The sequence below is a fragment of the Trichomycterus rosablanca genome, chromosome 5 (assembly GCF_030014385.1).
Source record: "Trichomycterus rosablanca isolate fTriRos1 chromosome 5, fTriRos1.hap1, whole genome shotgun sequence".
Taxonomy (NCBI): domain Eukaryota; kingdom Metazoa; phylum Chordata; class Actinopteri; order Siluriformes; family Trichomycteridae; genus Trichomycterus; species Trichomycterus rosablanca.
This window is the reverse complement of record NC_085992.1, coordinates 1,339,560-1,360,954: the sequence shown is the minus strand read 5'-3', so window position 1 is coordinate 1,360,954 and position 21,395 is coordinate 1,339,560. Positions and strand designations below refer to the sequence as shown.

General features: G+C 41.2%; 1 protein-coding gene across 2 annotated transcripts in view; it reads right to left on the bottom strand.

The window, feature by feature from the left end:
* Window positions 1-2,764: 2,764 nt before the first annotated feature.
* Window positions 2,765-21,395, bottom strand: part of bnc2 (basonuclin zinc finger protein 2) — a 127,967-nt gene continuing 109,336 nt past the window's right edge. The window contains exons 5-6 of one of the 2 annotated variants that reach the window (XM_062995476.1): window positions 8,279-8,352; window positions 4,238-4,326 (exon numbers count right to left, since the gene is read on the bottom strand). In XM_062995476.1, the coding sequence (XP_062851546.1) occupies window positions 8,322-8,352 (31 nt within the window). In that variant the 3' untranslated portion in view covers window positions 4,238-4,326; window positions 8,279-8,321. Of the gene's footprint in view, window positions 4,327-8,278; window positions 8,353-21,395 lie in introns of both variants that reach the window. The other variant, XM_062995475.1, reaches the window with a different exon arrangement.

The window sequence follows — 21,395 nt, the reverse complement described above, 5'->3', positions numbered from 1 at the left end:
ACAAAGCCCTGACCTCGACCCCACTGAACTTATTTGGGATGAACTGGAAAACCTCATCCCAAAGGTACTAAGGTATACCCCAATCCAAAGGTACAAAGGCATTTAGCAGACGTTGTTTATCCAAAGTGACTCACAGTACTGTGACAGTATACAGTCTAAGCAATTAAGGGCCCAACAGTGACACCCTGGCAGTGATGGGCCTTGAACCAGCAACCTTTTGATTACTAGTCCAGTACCTTATCCACTAAGCTACAACTGCTACGACCATTAGACCACGAATAACCCAAATCCCCCAAAGATCCCCCAAGGCTCCGAAAACTGGGGCTCCAGAGGCAGTGCTAAGCTAAAAACCAAGCTAATGTACCGCCGATGTGACGGAGGTACAAGCTCGCTAGTCCATCGTTAGCGCCGGGGAACGTAAAATTCGCTATGTAACGAGACAGACAAGCTAGCAGGACGGCCGAAGAATTAGAGAACGTACAGTTTAACGTTCCACACGGAGCGTCATCAGTCTTCCTCTGGATGAATAAAGGACCTGTGTGTGTGTGTGTGTGTGTGTGTGTGTGTATCGGTCATGGCGCCAGCGACGGATCAACCAAAAACTCCAGAGTTTGGTTGAAAATTCAGATTCGGAGACTCTCTCTCACTCTCTCTCTCTCTCTCTCTCTCTCTCTCTCTTTCCTCCTCTGGTTTTTTATCCGTCTGTCTGGTTCCCGTCCATCAGCGGAGGTTAACAAGTCCTCATGCTGCTGTCACTCCTCACTCCGCTACACACTCCGACCCGCGCCCGTGTGTGTGTGTGTGTGTGTGTGTGTGAGAGACAGCTGTCAGAGGTCTCCGGAGTGACGCGGCGGCTCTCGGCGCGGCATAAACAGGCAATTACTCCGCCTTTTATTCGGGGTGACGGCCGACTTAAGCGCCCGCGATTAGGCGGCGTCCCGGCGGAACGGGCGGGGAGCGAGGAGCGTCAGAAGACGGGAGGGGTGTGATGTCCGTGACACGGCCGTGTCAGCGGCGTTCGCCATCTCCGAACGTAACGAAGTGACAAGCTAGTTATTAGCCGGATCAGTGCGGGAACGCCGGTGCGCCTCCGGGGGCGCGGCTGCACCATTTTAATGACGCCCGCCGCCTCCCGCTGTCTCGGCGTCTCCGGTCAGGACGGGAGGAGAAGTGTCAGGGCTACGAGCGCCTGACTGCTGTCGGCTACGAGATTAGCTTTCACTCACTCCGCCGCGCTCGTCCAGCGCCACTAACTCATCGAGGTTCTAATTCAGCTCCAAACGTTCTGCTGGAATAATCCTTTCTGCTCATGCGCTATAGGGTCAAAAGTATCGGGACGCCGCTTCTAATTACAGGTGTAATAAATCATTCATACAGTTTAGGGAAGGACCTTTCTCGTTCCAGCATGAGCAAGCTCTATTAAGACATGAAGAAAAGCTCCAGAACGCTGAGCTCAACACCACTCAACAGCTCTGGGATGAACCGGAACATTGACTGAGACTGAGCGACAGCGTCCAGCCGTACAAACGCTGGACACAAATTCCCACAGACAAAGTCTTGTGAGAAGCCTCTCATTTACATTTACATTTTTGGCATTTAGCAGATGCTTTTTACAGTCTAAGCAATTGAGGGTTAAGGCCCTTGATCAAGGGCCCAACAATGGCAACCTGGCAGTAGTGGGGCTCGAACCAGCAACCTTCTGATTACTAGTCCAGCACCTTAACCACTAGGCAACACCTGTCTCAGAGGAGCGGCTCTCGTTCTCGTTCCGAATACTTTTGGCAGTATATTAATTTATAATTCATTAAAAAATACACTAGCGCATTAACGATCGTCTTCAAACGTCAAAAGTATGTGGACGCACGTCCACCAGCTCACCGGACGCCCCGTTTCAGAACCATCAGCATTAAAATTGATTCCTTTATTTATATAACAGCCTCCTTGACTCTGAACTGGGTTTACACAACATTCCGGAGTGTGTCTGTTGGAATTTGTGCTCACTGAAGGCCTGGCTCACAATCAGAGTTCTAATTCATCCTACAGGGGCAGACCAGTGGAGTACAGTCACACCAAACTCCAAAACCAAACAGAAAGTTGATTCACGGGATGATGATGTATGTAGACGAGGGCACTGGAACTGCTACTGGAACGGGGGAGGACCTTCCCTAAACTGTTGGCACAATGTCTGAGGCATATCATGAATGTTTTGGACTTGATTTTTTTACACGTCTGTAAGCGACTTGACCGAAACACCAGAACTGAGCAGAAAAGTTACTAAAGTTCAGCGAATGTAACTGTGGGGATTTATCTACGGTTCCGCCACAAGCGCGAGAGCGAAGAGCAAAAGCGGCGACTCAGGAGACCAACAGGACGGTGGCTGGACCAAACCGGATCTTAACGGGTGAGAGAGGGAGGATGGAGAGAGGGACGGGAGGCGAGGTGAACCGACGCCCGACTGTCTGGGCAGCCAAGGTGGTCGGAGTGATTTATCCCATTACGGCGGCACATTTTAGCTTTCATGGTGACGTCCGGAACGATCTCCGATACTATCACGATATTATAACTAAATAATAATAATAATAATAAAAGAGCTGAACGTATCCAGTCGTCAGTCATTCACGCTCACAATACTGTCAGTGTACGTTTAAATATTGTGATATATCGTAAAACCGATCATCGGCACATGCCTACTGGTACAAAAACAGCACATGCAGGGTTAAATCCGACGCCATTCTGGGATTAATAGATTCATTTTGTCTTGATATTAATATTAATATTTATTTATTTTATTATAAATCAGGAGTCCTGGGCTTCGTTATAAACGCTGATCTGGAATTAAGACGTTCGTACTTTGTACTGGACAGAAATTCTGGGTCTCGGTTGAAAGAAAAATAATCCGTAAACACGAGTAAAACACGAGTAAAACACGGTAAAACGAAACGTTCCCCTCGGGCTCGACTTTTCCCCTCGTGTTAATATTACACATCCCGCTCGATATAATGAAAAGTGCAAACAAACAAACAAAAAACAAACAAACGAACGAACAAAACAAACAGAGAACAAGAAGCGAAGATTCACTCAGGAGCGCGTGAGCATGCCGGCTCCGTACCACCAACGATCCAGTCACCGGGTTCATTTATTCCTCCTCTTCTGATATGAATGAGTCCGTCGGCGAGGCGAGCTGGAAGTTCTGTTCTGCAGCGCCGGTTCCATTCGAACCCGAACAAACAAACAAACAGAGAACGGAGGAGGAGAAACATCGATACGGGTCGTTGCTTTACACCGAAGAGGCTTCAGGACGTTATTTACACATCGTTCATGCTTTCAGGACTCGTGTTCGGGACTCGTTTACATTTTATTATTTTTTACAATTATTTTTTGTGTTTTTAAAGCTCGTTACACAAATACAACTAGGAGACGCTTCGTTTTCTTGTATTTTTTTGTTTCTCGATAGTAACATTTTCTGCAGGCAACATTCACACACACACACAGAGTTCTTTGGACGAAATCTGGACAGAAATTAAGGACGTGAGCTGTTTTAAACCGAGTGAAATAATAATAATAATAATAATAATAATAATAATAAAAACGTCCGTCTGACGTCCACGTCTCTCATAAAGAGTCAAAAAGTCACAATTGAATAAGAGTTTTTAACACAGGGACCTTCCTCTGACGGGCACTTTGACACATTTAGGCTCAGTGGGGACCGGGGATCAGGGGGGTGGAGCGCCGATAGAGTTTAGGGGGCGTGGTCAGGGGCGGGGTTAATCGAGCACGACGGCGTAGGGTGCGTTTTTGTGTAAGTTGGGGTTCTGGCTGTGTCTGTTCCGGCTGCGGACGGACGAGAACATCATGTTGCACCCGGGCACTTTGCACTTGTGCATCTCGCGCAGGTGGACGGTTTTGTAATGCACCCGCAGCGTCCCCTTGTTACTGTACATTTTGTGGCAGATGGTGCAAAGGATGCCGCCGCCCGACGGAGGGTTGGCGCCCAAGCCCGGCACGCCGTCCTCTCCGTCGCTGACCTCCAGCTCGTCCAGCAGCACGCCCTCGTCGCTGGCCTCGTCCGAGTCGCGCGACGACTGGACGCTGCCGCCGGAGTGGATGCTCGACGCCGTGCTCAGGTCCAGCACGCCGTAGTCGCCGTCGCCTCGGTAACCGTTGCCCAGCGGCGACACGGCGTCCTCGCCGCGCGACACGTGGTGCCTGCCGTAGATCTTTGCGGCCAGCACGTCCCGGGGCGTGGGCGTCAGCTGGGGGTCCAGGACGAAGTCGTCCAGTTCTTTGGTCAGCAGTTTGCGGTGGAGGTTGATGTTCGAGCTGTGCCTGCAAAATCAATCAATAAATTAATCAATCAGTAAATAAATAAAGAAATAAATATTCCACATTATTAATGACATTTTATTGTGTGATGCAAATCAACTAGTAACAAACAAACAAAGCAAAAACATTCTCAGATATTTCAGCATTTTACAGAAAATAAATAAAAATAAAGTGAAAAATCTGATGAAAAATGCGTTTTACTGCATGTCTGAAATTGCTTATTTGAAGCTGCATGTTTTAAATCACGTTTTAACTGTGTGTTTTTAACTGCATGTTTTTAACTGCATGTTTTAGGTTGCGTGTTTTAAATTATAAACTGCATGTCTAAAAACACGTTTTGAAAAGCGTGTTTGAAATTGCAAATTTAAAACAACACATCTGGAACTACATATCAAGAACTGCATGTCTGAAATTGCATATTTTAAGCTGTAGTTTTAACTGCATGTTATAAACTGCATGTTTTAGCTGCATGTTTTAGCTGTGTATTTCACTGCATGTTATAAACTGCATGTTTTACAGCTTGTTTTAACTGTTTTAAACTGCATGATCTGAACTGTGTGCTTTTTACTACGTTTTAAATCGCATGTTTCAGCTGTGTATTTTACTGTATGTTTTAAAATGCATGTTTAAAATCACATCTTTTACTGCATTTAAATCGCATGTTTTTAACTGAGTCATTTAAATCATGTTTAAATCGCATGTTTTAAACTACGTGTTTTAACTGCGTGTTTTTACCTGCATGTCTAAAACCGCATGTTTTTTACTGCATGTTTTAAACAGCGTGTTTTTTACTGCATGTCTGTAACCGCACACTAATGCATTTATATTTCAGTATCTAATAAGAATAAAAGCGCATTATTGTTTCATTGAACGTATAGAATCAATAGCAACATGATAATCGTTGCTCCTCTGGCTAACATTCTCCCGGAAGCTAATTCAAAGCTACCAGCACTTTCACACGCGGGCGACGCTAACACCTTTAACAGTCGCTAAGTGAAGTCGGACAGCATGTCGCTTCTAAAATATCCAGACGGACGATCAGATTTCCTACATTTTCCTACGCGGCGTTCGATACGAGCGCAGGGAACCGGGGGTGCTGAGCTGAGTGGCGCTAGCTCTCTCGCGCAGCCACCCGCTAACGTGTTTAGCCACCGTCAGCTCAGTCTGCTGAAATCCAATTGACTCCTGACTCGATTAAATACTCCAGCACACTGAAGAGGAGTTTATCAATTGATTTGAGCTCGGCTAATGTGATAATCGAGGGGAACTGGATAGCGTATTAGCGCTGACTCGGACAGCATTAGCGCATCGACTCGCGCCCCGGAGGTGGCTCATAAAAACGTGCCGTTTCGTGTCATAGCGCTGGCTTTAATAAAAATGCTCTCTCTCTCGCTCTCTCTCTCTCTCTCTCGGTGCGAGATCACATGACACACACAGAGCCATCGAGTCAAATGGAGTAACGCAAATGTCAGATCGTACCGCGCGGTGTCACGAATCCACTTAAACGCTCGCGCCGCGTGGAGGAAAAGATGCTAAAATCGATGCCCCCAGCGAGACAGCGCTAACAGCAGACAGCGCTAACAGCACATCTGAACTCAGAAACGTGATTTAGGACCCAAAAAGATCCACCTGAAGAGATCAGATTATTTATACAGAATAATAAACGTTAGCGGGTTACTACGACGACTGGTTTGTGCTCTTTACTGGTTTGAACGGGGCTTGAGCTGGTCTCTCAGCCTGACCAGTTAGAATTAGCATGACCAGCATCTTAAAGCCACTTAAAACCATAGAAGACCAGTTGAGAAGGCTTTCCACAAACATGGGGTCTATGGGAATTTGCAGTGTATAAGAACATTAGTGAAATCTGAACAGGAAGTTTGTTTAGGTTAGCAGTGGGTGTGAGTTTAATAATAATAATAATAATAATAATAATAATAATAATAATAATAATAATAATAAATACTACTACTACTACTACTATTGATAATAATAATAATAATTATAATAATAAGTTTAATAATAATAATAATAATAATAAATACTACTACTACTAATAATAATAATAATAATAAAATAGTAATAATAATAAAAATAATAATAATAATTTGAATAATTTAGTGATTTAATAACAATAATAACAATAATAATTTTGATAATAATACTTTTGATAGTAATATAAAAATAATAATAATGATAATACCATAATAATAAAATAATAATAAAAATAATAACAATCATAATAATAAAAAATAATAATAAAATAATTATAACAGTAATAATAATAATAATAACAGTAATAATAATAAAATAACAGTAATAATAATAATAATAATAAAAGTAGCAATAATAATAATAATAATAAAATAATAATAAAAATAATAACAATCATAATAATAAAAAATAATAATAAAATAATAATAACAGTAATAATAATAATAACAGTAATAATAATAATAATAATAATAATAATAATAAAATAATAATAAAAATAATAACAATCATAATAAAAAAAAATAATAATAATAATAAAATATAATAATAATAACAGTAATAATAATAATAATAATAAAATAATAATAGTAATAATAATTATAATAACAATAATAATAATAAAAGTAGCAATAATAATAATAATAATAATAATAAAATAATAATAATAATAATAAAAGTAGCAATAATAATAATAATAATAAAATAATAATATAATAATAAAATAATAATAATAATAATAATAATAATAAAAAAATAATAATAATAATAAAAGTAGCAATAATAATAATAATAATAATAATAATACAATAATAATAATAATAATAGTAATAATAATAATAATAAAATAATAATAATAATAAACTACACCTAATCAGCTAAAAGTAACTTTAAAGTTAAAAATGATGATTTGCTCTGAGCACTTTAATGTGAGATAGTAAAATGCTAACAGCACTTACATAAAGTTCCTAATATTATTGTGTGTCGGGACGTTTGGCTTCTTTTAAATTAATTGCTTAATAAAAATTACAGTTTGAACAGGATTTTGCACTTTAATCACACGACCTGCTAACTGAAGCTAATCTCTGTCTGCTGGCTAGTGTTAGCTACATGCTAACGTTACGTTTTTATTGTACAGAATATCCTGACATGATAAACGTACATTAAGCTGCTGGGTGTTTAATGCGGGTGATAATGTATGTATTATATACTGTCGAGTGTTAGAACGCTGCCTGGAAGCTAACTGTACACAGCCTACACAGAGCTACGTGTTAGCACGCTAACAATCATCACAATGTGAATATAACTGCAGTTTAACAGCTTTATATTAGAATAAATCATCAATGTCAATCATTAATTGATCCTGAATTCTGATTGGTCTGTTTCGATCTCTGGTTTGTTTATTAGCATTTAGCCAGTCAGCTAGTTAGCTTATCCTAGCAGAAGAACTGTGGAGTGTTTACACATGATATAAAACATTAACAATATGAATCACTGTTTGTTTACTCATGTTGTAATGAGGATGATGTGAACGTTTGTTTTGGAGCATTTTTAGCATCTTACCAGACACAGAAAAATACAAATAATAAATAAAATAAATAAATAAAATAAATAAATAAAAACATGCGAAACTTTGACAGTTTACAGCTTCACTCATGTTATGTATCGGCATGTTCAGGTCTCTGTTTTTAATAAATGGAATTCAGATGGAAACCAAGCAAGCAAACGTTTAGTGATTAGCATGTGCAGCGCCGCGGTGAGCTAAAATAAAAACAAAAAAAGCAAAACAAGCAGAAAGAAAAAAGAAAATAAAAAGAAATGAAAGCTCAGGGGTGGAGGTTCAGTTCAGGGATCCAAACTGATTTATGGGTTCCATGCAGAAAGGGCGGGATGGTAAGCCGGGCGTGACGGGTACATGTGCTACGTAGCGGGTAAATGTTATAGCGCGGTGTGTAGAAGAGCTTACCAGCAGTGCCATGGTGGGTGCGGTCAAAAAGGGTCCCTTTTCTTTAATTATTTACCTCCCTATCCGACACCCTCCTGCAAGAAGCAGAAATACAATCAGTATAGGGAGGGACCCTTTCTGTTCACAGACAAGCAAACGAGAACCAAGCCACCGGAGCGGCGGCAGCGTTAGGTTAGCCGCGCGGCACGTCGATTAGCGGCGCCTAGCCCTGTTCTTAGCTGTCGGGTGAACGCTGGGCGTGTGGAGCCTAAAACATTCGATCTGCAAAACATTAAAACCACCCGACGGCTAGTTCCACCTCGCTAATAAAACAGCACAGACCGGCATCGCTAATCTAAGTCCTAAGTCCGCCTCCGACTCTTTGCTTGGTCTGGCTTGTCTGTGCTAGCATAGTGTTCAAAACACAACAAACGTCGGTCAAACAAAAACACAACAAATGCTGGTCTGCGTCGAACAAACCGCTCCAGCACTTGTTATCCTTTTTTTGTGCTCGTTTTTGCAGCTCCTCGATTAGCACAGACCAGCCGAACCCAGTAACAAACCAGTCAGACCAGCGAGCAGCTAATAATGGAATGGAACAATAATCGTGTTGTGTTGTGTCGTTTGTTTCCCCAGCTTAAGTTCTGCGCGATGCTGTCGACGTCGCTCCAGTGGACGAGACCCTCGTTAGCACATCTGTCATTAGCATGTTAGCATAGCCACACTTTCACACTGCTCATAAGCTCTCCGGCTAGGTATTCCACGGCTAAGCACAGACACACATGAACGTACACAGAACGGCATGCACAGTGTAGCGCACGCTCTACGCTAGGTTAGCACTCGGCATTTGCGCTAACTATCGCTAACTGTGTTAGCCTGTTCAAAACATTCAACTCAAGAGGTTTAAAACGTTTCAGTCCCTCATATTTGTTCTTTGAATTTTCATGTTTTAACACACTGTCATCCTGGTCAGGGTCGCAGTGGATCCGGTTCCCCCGGAATCAATTACCGCAACGTAGCAACCCCCCTCTTCCCCTGACAGGACGCTAATGAACTCCGGGGACTCGACCATCCTTAATTAACAGGACAGTTGTCGCCTAGCGGGTAAGGTACTGGACTAGTAATCGAAAGATCGCTGGTTCAAGCCCCATCGATGCCAGGTAGGCACTGTTGGGCCCTTGAGCAAGGCCCTTAACCCTCAATTGCTTAGACCTCAATTGCTTTTAGCATTTAGCGTCCGCTAAACGCTAAAAATGTAAATGAACGTTCAGAGATGATCCGATACGCTTCAATCCGATCTATAATCCCCACCAACGTTGGGTTGGTCATTTTCCGAATTGTTTTGGGTGTTAGCGTGACGGCGGCTGTGGCGGAGGCTGCGCGAGGGTCAGTGCTAAGCCGTGCTAGGCAGCGCCGTCTCTAAACGGCATACCGAAGCGGTTATCCCTTCATCTATCAGCGTTAGCCTTTCTGCCTCATTCCCTTCACCCCTACAACTCTGTTCCAGGCCGCGACCATCTCCTCCCCTCCATCGCTCAAACCCGTCTCACCCGTCCTCCCTCCCTCCCTCGTACCCCCGCTCCTGCCCCCCTCTCGCGCTAATGTGGCAGCCAAACCAAATTGACAGGCTCATCTCGGCCAGGAGCTGGGGGCGGCGTCTCCTGAGAGGCCATTTCGGAGTCGGGAGAGGAGGAGTGGAGGAGTGCAGGAGTGCAGGAGCGCGCCACTTAATGCGTCTTGTCCCGGGAAACGTTAATCATCTTTAGTCAGCGACGCCGCCGCCGGTCCCACGTCCGCTAAATTACTCGTAATGTCCCGTCGAAAAAAAGAGAGTGGCATTAACCCGATGATGAGGATGATGAGGATGCGCTTTGTGTATCTTTCTTTCTGCGGCGAGGTGGAACATTAGTGGACGCGCTGGTGCGCTGGTGCGCTGGGACGACCCACGAAGGCGGCCGCCATTAATCACCTTCCGCTCAAATAAACAAACTATTCAGAGTGGCTCAGACGTGCGGGTGTGATGTGAATTCCTGCTGCAATAACAGTCTGACCCGCCGGTGCACATTTTAATAGATCTGAGAAACGATATCGGACTCTTCAGCCACGGATCCGGAATGTTACAGGGCAGCTGTAGCCTAGTGGTTAAAGTACTGGACTAGTAATCAAAAGGTCACTGGTTCAAGCCCCACCACTGTCAGGTTGCCACTGTTGGGCCCTCAACCCTCAATCGCTTAGACAGTATACTCTCACAGTACTGTAGGTGGCTTTGTATATAAGCGTCCGCTAAATGCTGAAAATGTAAACGTACCATTCATACGATCACAATCTGAAGCTTTTTGATCATTTGACATCGTCCACAGCCAAGCGAGCTTTGATATCCATGAACTCCTGCTCATGCTGCTTCTTCATCCATACAGCAAACTTCCAAGCAAGGTGTTCGTTTTAGATCTATTTCTTTTTTTCGCACTCCATCCAGAGCTTGCTCGACTGTGGACAGCGTCACCTACTGTAATTTCGGTGGTTCTCAGATTAAATCCAACCGTCATGTTTAGGTCCCTCTCAGCTCAGAGTAATAGTGGGTTTGGGTTTTCTTTCTGACCCTGGTATATCACTGTTCCATGCACTTCGTAATGGCTGTGGTCAAACAATCACTGATAAGGAACAGAACTTTCCACACCACCAGGTTTATTGTTGAAAGATTGTTAGTGTTGGGTGTGAATTTATATTCATGAAATTTGGGTGTTTTTTTAATTTTATTAATTTATTTATTTAGAGTGTTTATGTATTTTATTTAGTTATTTCTATATTTTGGTTGTTTATTTTAATTATTTATTTCTATATTTTGGGTATTTATTTTATTTATATATTTATTTATTTATATATTTTGGTGTTTATTTTATTTATTTATTTTCTATATTTTTGGTGTTTATTGTATTTATTTATTTATTTATATATTTTGGGTGCTTATTCTATTTGTTTATTTATTTATATATTTCAAGTGTTTGTTCATTTATTGTATTTTATTTATTTTATTTTATTTATTTATATATTTTGGGTGCTTATTTTATTTGTTTATTTATTTATATATTTCAAGTGTTTGTTCATTTATTGTATTTTATTTATTTTATTTTATTTATTTATATATTTTGGGTGCTTATTTTATTTGTTTATTTATTTATATATTTTGAGTGTTTGTTCATTTATTGTATTTTATTTATTTATTTATTTTGGGTGCTTATTTTATTTATTTATATATTTTGGGTGCTTATTTTATTTGTTTATTTATTTATATATTTTGAGTGTTTGTTCATTTATTGTATTTTATTTATTTATTTATTTTGGGTGCTTATTTAATTAATTTATTTTTTTTGTGGGGACAAAGAAGTTTGTGTTGCATTCAGTCACAGAAAAACAACAGAAGTCACTGAAATCACAAAGAGCTGTGGTCTATGTGTAGCAAAAAAATCACTTATAATACTAATAATTATTTGAATTATTATTTTAGCTGGTGGTGGATTCAGGCTAACAGAACGTAGCGTTTGGTGTAATTACACCCCGCACCGGTGTGAAGACCCTGAACGTGCTGGCTGTGTTCGGTGCTGAGTGTGTGTTTTGGTGGAGTGTGTATCGCAGCTGTGAACAGCCCGAGGCTGAAGAGCGGAGGAGGATCTTAAAATATAATTAACCTTCAACTCCGCGTGAGTCCGATTCACACGAGGCCGCGGTACCGAGCGCCAGCTCACCACGGGGATCCGGGGGTCGCCGGCGACGACGACCGGGACGCACCAGGGAAAAAATACCACAAGAATGCAAATAAATACCCCCACACACACACACACACACACCCACACACACACCTACACCCACACACACAGAATATTAAAATAAGGGCGCGTCTTTGTTGGAGCTAACATGATTAACGAGGATAATAAGGGCCATGATTGCTGGAGCGCTCTGGCTTCCAGCCGTTAATCACACCGCACGTTCTCACCCGTCTACTGTAAATATGCAATCATTTTACTAGCGCTCAGCGGGAGGGCACGGGGACGGGTGGCACTGCCAGCTCGTGCAGAAGGAAGTGCATCATTAGATTACAGATGTAAACGCTCGCTCTCTGTACCGTACACACGGACGCGGTTCTGTTGCACTACTGCAGTTTCTCCAAGCGTTCGACGTAGTTAGCATGATATATAAAGGATGTTTTAAGGTTGTTTTAAGCTGACAAAGTAATCTTTAATATGTAAATAATAAAACCACCTAAAAAATCACCTAAAGCTGCATGATTATGGATCATTTATTTATGTGCTGTATAATAGTTTGGGTTTTCTTTCTGACCCTGGTATACGATCACTGTTCCAGGCCCTTCGTAATCTCTGTGCTCAAACAATCACTTATAGGAAACAGAACTTTTCACACCACCAGGTTTATAGTTGAGAGACTGAGAGTGTTGGGTGTGAGTTTATTCATGAAATCTGGGTTTTGTTTATTTATTTAGGGTGTTTTTTTATTTATTTATTTATTAATGTTTTTTTTATTTTTTATTGTTTTATATTTTATTTATTTATTAAGGTTGTTTTTTATTTTATTTATTTAGGGTGTTTTATATTTTATTTATTTATTTATTAAGGTTGTTTTTTATTTATTTATTTAGGATGTTTTTTAATTAATTAATTTATTTATTTAGGGTATTTTTTATTTAATTTAATTATTTATTTAGGGTGTTTTTTATTTTATTTATTTAGGGTAATTTTTATTTTATTTATTTATTTCTTTTAGGTAGTTATTTATTTATTTATTCATTCATTCATTCATTCATTCACTTATTTATTTATTTATTATCTATTTATTACCCACTGTATAACTTTATCATACTTTTAAATCACCTAATGCTCATATATTTATGTGTCGTATATATAGACAGTTTACATACCATGTATAACATTATATGGACAATGCATATATGTACGTTATATAGTTATACAATGCAGTAAACTGATATGCATTACTACAGTAAGTATGACATTGTATAGCCTGTCACAAATGTATAGTTGTTATTGATTATTATTAGTAGTAGTAGTAAATATGTTTAGTAATATATATCCTATACAATTTAATTTATTTATATACTATGTTTGCTGTATAAAAGTAATTCCTGGTTTATACATGTAAATGTTGCATTAAATTGTATGTTTTTATTAGTATTATAGTATTTTAGGTAGCATTGTACTACATTCCTTTATTTATATACTGTACATAACACAGTCCTTTCTATAAATACAGTTATATATATATATATATATATATACAGTGCCTTGCAAAAGTATTCAGCCCCCTTGAACTTTTCAACCTTTTGCCACATTTCAGGCTTTAAACATAAAGATATGAAATTGTAATTTTTTGTGAAGAATCAATAACAAGTGGGACACAATTGTGAAGTGGAACGAAATTTATTGGATATTTTAAACTTTTTTTAGAAATAAAAACCTGAAAAGTGGGGCGTGCAATATTATTCAGCCCCTTTACTTTCAGTGCAGCAAACTCACTCCAGAAGTTCAGTGAGGATCTCTGAATGATCCAATGTTGACCTAAATGACTGATGGTGAAAAATAGAATCCACCTGTGTGTAATCAAGTCTCCGTATAAATGCACCTGCTCTGTGATAGTCTCAGAGTTCTGTTTAAAGCGCCAAGAAGAACACACCAGGCAGGTCCGAGATACTGTTGTGGAGAAGTTTAAAGCCGAATTTGGATACAAAAAGATTTCCCAAGCTTTAAACATCTCAAGGAGCACTGTGCAAGTGATCATATTGAAATGGAAGGAGTATCAGACCACTGCAAATCTACCAAGACCCGGCCGTCCCTCTAAACTTTCAGCTCAAACAAGGAGAAGACTGATCAGAGATGCAGCCAAGAGGCCCATGATCACTCTGAATGAACTGCAGAGATCTACAGCTGAGGTGGGAGACTCTGTCCATAGGACACAATCAGTCGTACACTGCACAAATCTGGCCTTTATGGAAGAGTGGCAAGAAGAAAGCCATTTCTCAAAGATATCTATAAAAAGTCACCTGGGAGACACACCAAACATGTGGAAGAAGGTGCTCTGGTCAGATGAAACCAAAATCAAACTTTTTGGCCACAACGCAAAACGTTATGTTTGGCATAAAAGCAACACAGCTCATCACCCTGAACACACCATCCCCACTGTGAAACATGGTGGTGGCAGCATCATGGTTTGGGCCTGCTTTTCTTCAGCAGGGACAGGGAAGATGGTTAAAATTGATGGGAAGATGGATGGAGCCAAATACAGGACCATTCTGGAAGAAAACCTGTTGCAGTCTGCAAAAGACCTGAGACTGGGACGGTGATTTATCTTCCAACAAGACAATGATCCAAAACATAAAGCAAAATCTACAATGGAATGGTTCACAAATAAACGTATCCAGGTGTTAAAATGGCCAAGTCAAAGTCCAGACCTGAATCCCATCGAGAATCTGTGGAAAGAGCTGAAAACTGCTGTTCACAAACGCTCTCCATCCAACCTCACTGAGCTCGAGCTGTTTTGCAAGGAAGAATGGGCAAAAATTTCAGTATCTTGATGTGCAAAACTAATAGAGACATACCCCAAGCGACTTGCAGCTGTAATCGCAGCAAAAGGTGGCGCTACAAAGTATTAACGCAAGGGGGCTGAATAATATTGCACGCCCCACTTTTCAGTTTTTTATTTCTAAAAAAAGTTTAAAATATCCAATAAATTTCGTTCCACTTCACGATTGTGTCCCACTTGTTGTTGATTCTTCACAAAAAATTACAATTTCATATCGTTATGTTTGAAGCCTGAAATGTGGCAAAAGGTTGAAAAGTTCAAGGGGGCTGAATACTTTTGCAAGGCACTGTATACACAGTGGGGCCAAAAAGTATTTAGTCAGCCACTGATTGTGCAGGTTCTCCTACTTAGAAAGATGAGAGAGGTCTGTAATTTTCATCATAGCTACACTTCAACTATGAGAGACAAAATGAGAAAAAAAAATCCAGGAAATCACATTGTAGGATTTTTAAAGAATTTATTTGTAAATTATGGTGGAAAATAAGTATTTGGTCAATAACAAACAAGCAAGATTTCTGGCTCTCACAGACCTGTAACTTCTTTTTTAAGAAGCTCTTCTGTCCTCCACTCGTTATCTGTATAAAAGACACCTGTCCACAGCCTCAAACAGTCAGACTCAAAACTTAACCATGGCCAAGGACACCAGAAAGAAAATTGTAGACCTGCACCAGGCTGGGAAGAGTAAATCTACAATAGGCAAGCAGGTTGGTGTGAATAAATCAACTGTGGGAGCAATTGTAAGAAAATGGAAGACATACAAGACCATTGATAATCTCCCTCGATCCCGTGGGGTCAAAATGATCATGAGAACGGTGAGCAAAATATCCCAGAACTACACGGAGGGACCTGATGAATGACCTGCAGATAGCCGGGACCAAAGTAACAAAGGCTACCATCAGTAACACACTACGCTGAGAGGGACTCAAATCCTGCAGTGCCAGGCGTGTCCCCCTGCTTAAGCCAGTACATGTCCAGGCCCGTCTGAAGTTTGCCAGAGAGCATATGGATGATCCAGAAGAGGATTGGGAGAATATCATGTGGTCAGATGAAACCAAAATGGAACTTTTTGGCAAAAACTCAACTCGTCGTGTTTGGAGGAAGAAGAAGAACCCAAGAACACCATACCTACTGTGAAGCATGGGGGTGGAAACATCCTGCTTTGGGGCTGTTTTTCTGCAAAGGGGACAGGACGACTGATCCGTGTTAAGGGAAGAATGAACGGGGCCATGTATCGTGAGATTTTAAGCCAAAACCTCCTTCCATCAGTGAGAGCATTGAAGATGGAACGTGGCTGGGTCTTCCAGCATGACAATGATCCTAAACACACCGCTCGGGCAACGAAGGAGTGGCTCCGTAAAAAGCATTTCAAGGTCCTGGAGTGACCTAGCCAGTCTCCAGACCTCAATCCCATAGAAAATTTGTGGAGTCCGTGTTGCCCAGCGACAGCCCCAAAACATCACTGCTCTAGAGGAGATCTGCATGGAGGAATGGGGCCAAAATAGCAGCTACAGTGTGTGCAAACCTGGTGAAGACTTACAGGAAACGTTTCACCTCTGTCATTGCCAACAAAGGTTATGTTACAAAGTATTGAGTTGAACTTTTGTTATTGACCAAATACTTATTTTCCACCATAATTTACAAATAAATTCTTTACAAATCCTACAATGTGATTTCCTGGATTTTTTTTTTCTCATTTTGTCTCTCATAGTTGAAGTGTAGCTATGATGAAAATTACAGACCTCTCTCATCTTTCTAAGTAGGAGAACCTGCACAATCAGTGGCTGACTAAATACTTTTTGGCCCCACTGTATGTATATAAAATAATCAGTTATATTAAATAGGATATTGTGGAATAGTATTTTTGTTGTAGTAATACTAGAAGAAATTAAATCATATACAGTGTATCACAAAAGTGAGTACACCCCTCACATTTCTGCAGATATTTAAGTATATCTTTTCATGGGACAACACTGACAAAATGACACTTTGACACAATGAAAAGTAGTCTGTGTGCAGCTTATATAACAGTGTAAATTTATTCTTCCCTCAAAATAACTCAATATACAGCCATTAATGTCTAAACCACCGGCAACAAAAGTGAGTACACCCCTTAGTGAAAGTTCCTGAAGTGTCAATATTTTGTGTGGCCACCATTATTTCCCAGAACTGCCTTAACTTTCCTGGGCATGGAGTTTACCAGAGCTTCACAGGTTGCCACTGGAATGCTTTTCCACTCCTCCATGACGACATCACGGAGCTGGCGGATATTCGAGACTTTGCGCTCCTCCACCTTCCACTTGAGGATGCCCCAAAGATGTTCTATTGGGTTTAGGTCTGGAGACATGCTTGGCCAGTCCATCACCTTTACCCTTAGCCTCTTCAATAAAGCAGTGGTCGTCTTAGAGGTGTGTTTGGGGTCATTATCATGCTGGAACACTGCCCTGCGACCCAGTTTCCGGAGGGAGGGGATCATGCTCTGCTTCAGTATTTCACAGTACATATTGGAGTTCATGTGTCCCTCAATGAAATGTAACTCCCCAACACCTGCTGCACTCATGCAGCCCCAGACCATGGCATTCCCACCACCATGCTTGACTGTAGGCATGACACACTTATCTTTGTACTCCTCACCTGATTGCCGCCACACATGCTTGAGACCATCTAAACCAAACAAATTAATCTTGGTCTCATCAGACCATAGGACATGGTTCCAGTAATCCATGTCCTTTGTTGACATGTCTTCAGCAAACTGTTTGCGGGCTTTCTTGTGTAGAGACTTCAGAAGAGGCTTCCTTCTGGGGTGACAGCCATGCAGACCAATTTGATGTAGTGTGCGGCGTATGGTCTGAGCACTGACAGGCTGACCCCCCACCTTTTCAATCTCTGCAGCAATGCTGACAGCACTCCTGCGCCTATCTTTCAAAGACAGCAGTTGGATGTGACGCTGAGCACGTGCACTCGGCTTCTTTGGACGACCAACGCGAGGTCTGTTCTGAGTGGACCCTGCTCTTTTAAAACGCTGGATGATCTTGGCCACTGTGCTGCAGCTCAGTTTCAGGGTGTTGGCAATCTTCTTGTAGCCTTGGCCATCTTCATGTAGCGCAACAATTCGTCTTTTAAGATCCTCAGAGAGTTCTTTGCCATGAGGTGCCATGTTGGAACTTTCAGTGACCAGTATGAGAGAGTGTGAGAGCTGTACTACTAAATTGAACACACCTGCTCCCTATGCACACCTGAGACCTAGTAACACTAACAAATCACATGACATTTTGGAGGGAAAATGACAAGCAGTGCTCAATTTGGACATTTAGGGGTGTAGTCTCTTAGGGGTGTACTCACTTTTGTTGCCGGTGGTTTAGACATTAATGGCTGTATATTGGGTTATTTTGAGGGAAGAATAAATTTACACTGTTATATAAGCTGCACACAGACTACTTTTCATTGTGTCAAAGTGTCATTTTGTCAGTGTTGTCCCATGAAAAGATATACTTAAATATCTGCAGAAATGTGAGGGGTGTACTCACTTTTGTGATACACTGTATATTGTTCTATGTTGTTATGATTACTGATTACATTTAATTCACGATTATTATATTTATTATATCTATAGTTATACATCGTGCTAATAATACATTAGTAAAGGCTCTTAATCATGTCTGTATGTTCTACATTCTTGTCTTGGAGCTGAACGATCGAAACATGCTTTTAAATCTAAAAAAATCTTTCAACACAAGATGACAGCTTGGCTTTTCTTCCCACCCTTGGCAAGCAGACCACTGTTCCATGTACTTTCTGATGGGTGCAGTCAGGCTGTGTTGTTTTGGACCAAGATAAGTCAGCAGCTGTAGTCAATCGTAATCAGTCGTGAGGAATCAGGAGGTCAGCGCACAACCTCACGTAACAGAACTCTCTACACCAGCGCATTCATCATCTGAAGCTGCTGCATGTATGTTTTTAAAAAGCTGGATATATTTTTGGACAAACAGACGTGTTCCAGAATCATTTGTTTATAGAAGAGGATTGTAGAAATGATCGAAATATTAGGACCGCTGTGTGAGTCCTGTTTCTTACCTCTGTACATGTAAGCTTTCATTATTTAATTATATACAGCGGCATAACATTATGACCACTGACAGGTGAAGTGGATAACACTGATTATCTCTTCATCACGGCACCTGTTAGTGGGGGATATATTAGGCAGCAAGTGAACATTTTATCCACAAAGTCGATGTTAGAAGCAGGAAAAATGGGCGAGCGTGAGGATCTGAGTCGGTTTGACGAGGGCCAAATCATGATGGCTAGACGACTGGGTCAGAGCATCTCCAAAACTGCCAAGAAAGGAACAGTGGTAAACCGGCGACAGGGTCATGGGCGACCAAGGCTCACTGATGCACGTGTGGAGCGAAGGCTGGCCCGTGTGGTCCGATCCAACAGACGAGCTACTGTAGCTCAAACTGCTGAAGAGGTTCATGCTGGTTCTGATAGAAAGGTGTCAGAATACTCAGAGCCGCAGACCAGTCAGGTGCCCATGCTGACCCATGGAGGCCCCACCTCGCTGCTAACATCTTGGTGCCAGATACCACAGCACACCATCAGGGGTCTAGTGGAGTCCATGCCTCGACGGGTCAGGGCTGTTTTGGCAGCCAAAGGGGGACCAACACAATATTAGGAAGGTGGTCATAATAGTATGCCTCATTGTCATATGTGTCATTAGTAAACAACATTGCTTGTCAGGAGAAATATGTTTTATTGTTATATAACATGTGCTACTATATGTTTAAAAATATAAATAAATGGAATAAATGCACTTATATGGAGCAGCTATACGTCATTTTAAATAGATTCTGATTTTATATTTCACTATATACGCTGTCCGTAATAGTTACAGCTGTTTTCAATACTCATATTTAATTCTTCGCGTGATTTAACATGATATATTATTATATACTATTATGATGTCATAAATGTAACAGTTGTAGTTTGGTGGATAGGTTTTATGATGGTGATGTTGATTGACCGATGGCTTATTGCACCCTGGCAGACGGGAGTGTTTACTACATTACCTGCATGTGTGTGTGTGTATGTGTTTGTGTGTGTGTGTGTGTGTGTGTGTATGTATGTGGGTGGGTGGGTGTGCGTGCATGTGTTGGCCACGTAAAGCGGTGGATTCCTCTAGCCGTCCTCTGATACCTCTCCGCTGCTTTAATACCTTTCACTCGTAAGGAACAGCAGCTTTATAATGCCTCCCAGATGCCATGAGCTTCACCCCGGCCAAAAAATATGGAAACAATAGCACGGTCACATCCAAAAAAAAAAAATCCCCCCTCACCACCACCACCAGCACCGCCAAGTGTCCTTTCCTGCCCTGTTTTCTCCTGACCAGATGTTAAAACGTTCATGCTCTCCAGAGGAATTTATTTGCTGCTGGAGTTGAACCGTCACACGCACCTCCATTCAGGGTGAAAACCAGAAACGTGTCCACCTGAATCCGCTTTATATACAGTATATACTCTTTACATTTATGATATAGCTCTACCGGCTGGGGAATATGGCATGAATTAGGCTGCGGTTATCCAACCGTCAAATACGTTAATACATAAATAACGTTTCCTACTCCTCTGGTTCGGAAGTGTACGTGCTGATTACAGGAGCTAGTCGTTTTCCTCCTGGCAGGAAAATCCCACTGTGTTCGTGCTAATGGATTTCTGCGCTCATAAGTGTTTCCAGAAGAACATGTCAGCAAATAAAGCTGGAAACGTTGTTTTATTGACACAGCTTAAAGAACCTGGCTGGGAGCGCTCGTCTGGGTTCGAGAAGGTATACTCGATTCACCTCACGTGCCCTCCGCCCCCAGTTTTTTTTTCTGGATCATAGTCCAGGATAATATTTTATCATGATTTATTTTAGAGAATTTGGTTGCTGCTCAGCTGTTCAGCTATAAAAGCTTCTGAAGAACGTCTTCAAACAGGTCAGCCTGGTATGCAGTACAATGACCGTTTTTTCTTCGCCCATCCCTGCATGTTTGGGGTCTTGGCTTCCTCTAATCATTATTAGCCAAGATTAGAGGAAGCCAAGCGGGTCAAGGGTCTTGCTCAAGTCCCCAACCTTGGTTGCTTTGCCATCGAGCTACATCAAACCCTAAGACACAGCTACATTACATAGCCAAAAGTATGTACAGTAGACACACCCAATAATAAACTTGTTAAACAGTCTCCTAATATAGAGTTGCTCAATCGCAATCCGCCTTTGCAGCTCTAACAGCCTCCACTTTTCTGAACAGGCTTTTCACAAGACTCTAGAATATGTCTGCCAATTTGTGCCCATTCAGTCCCAATTCAACGTCCCAATTCATCCCAGGACTTTGTGCGGACCACTTAAGAAGAAGATATACTTTATTTGTCATATATACATATACAAGTGTACAGTACAATAAAATTCTTTCTTCGCATATCCCAGCTTGTTTGGAAGCCGGGGTCAGAGCAGACCGGGTTAAGGGCCTTGCTCAAGGACCCAACAGTGGCTGCATGGTAAT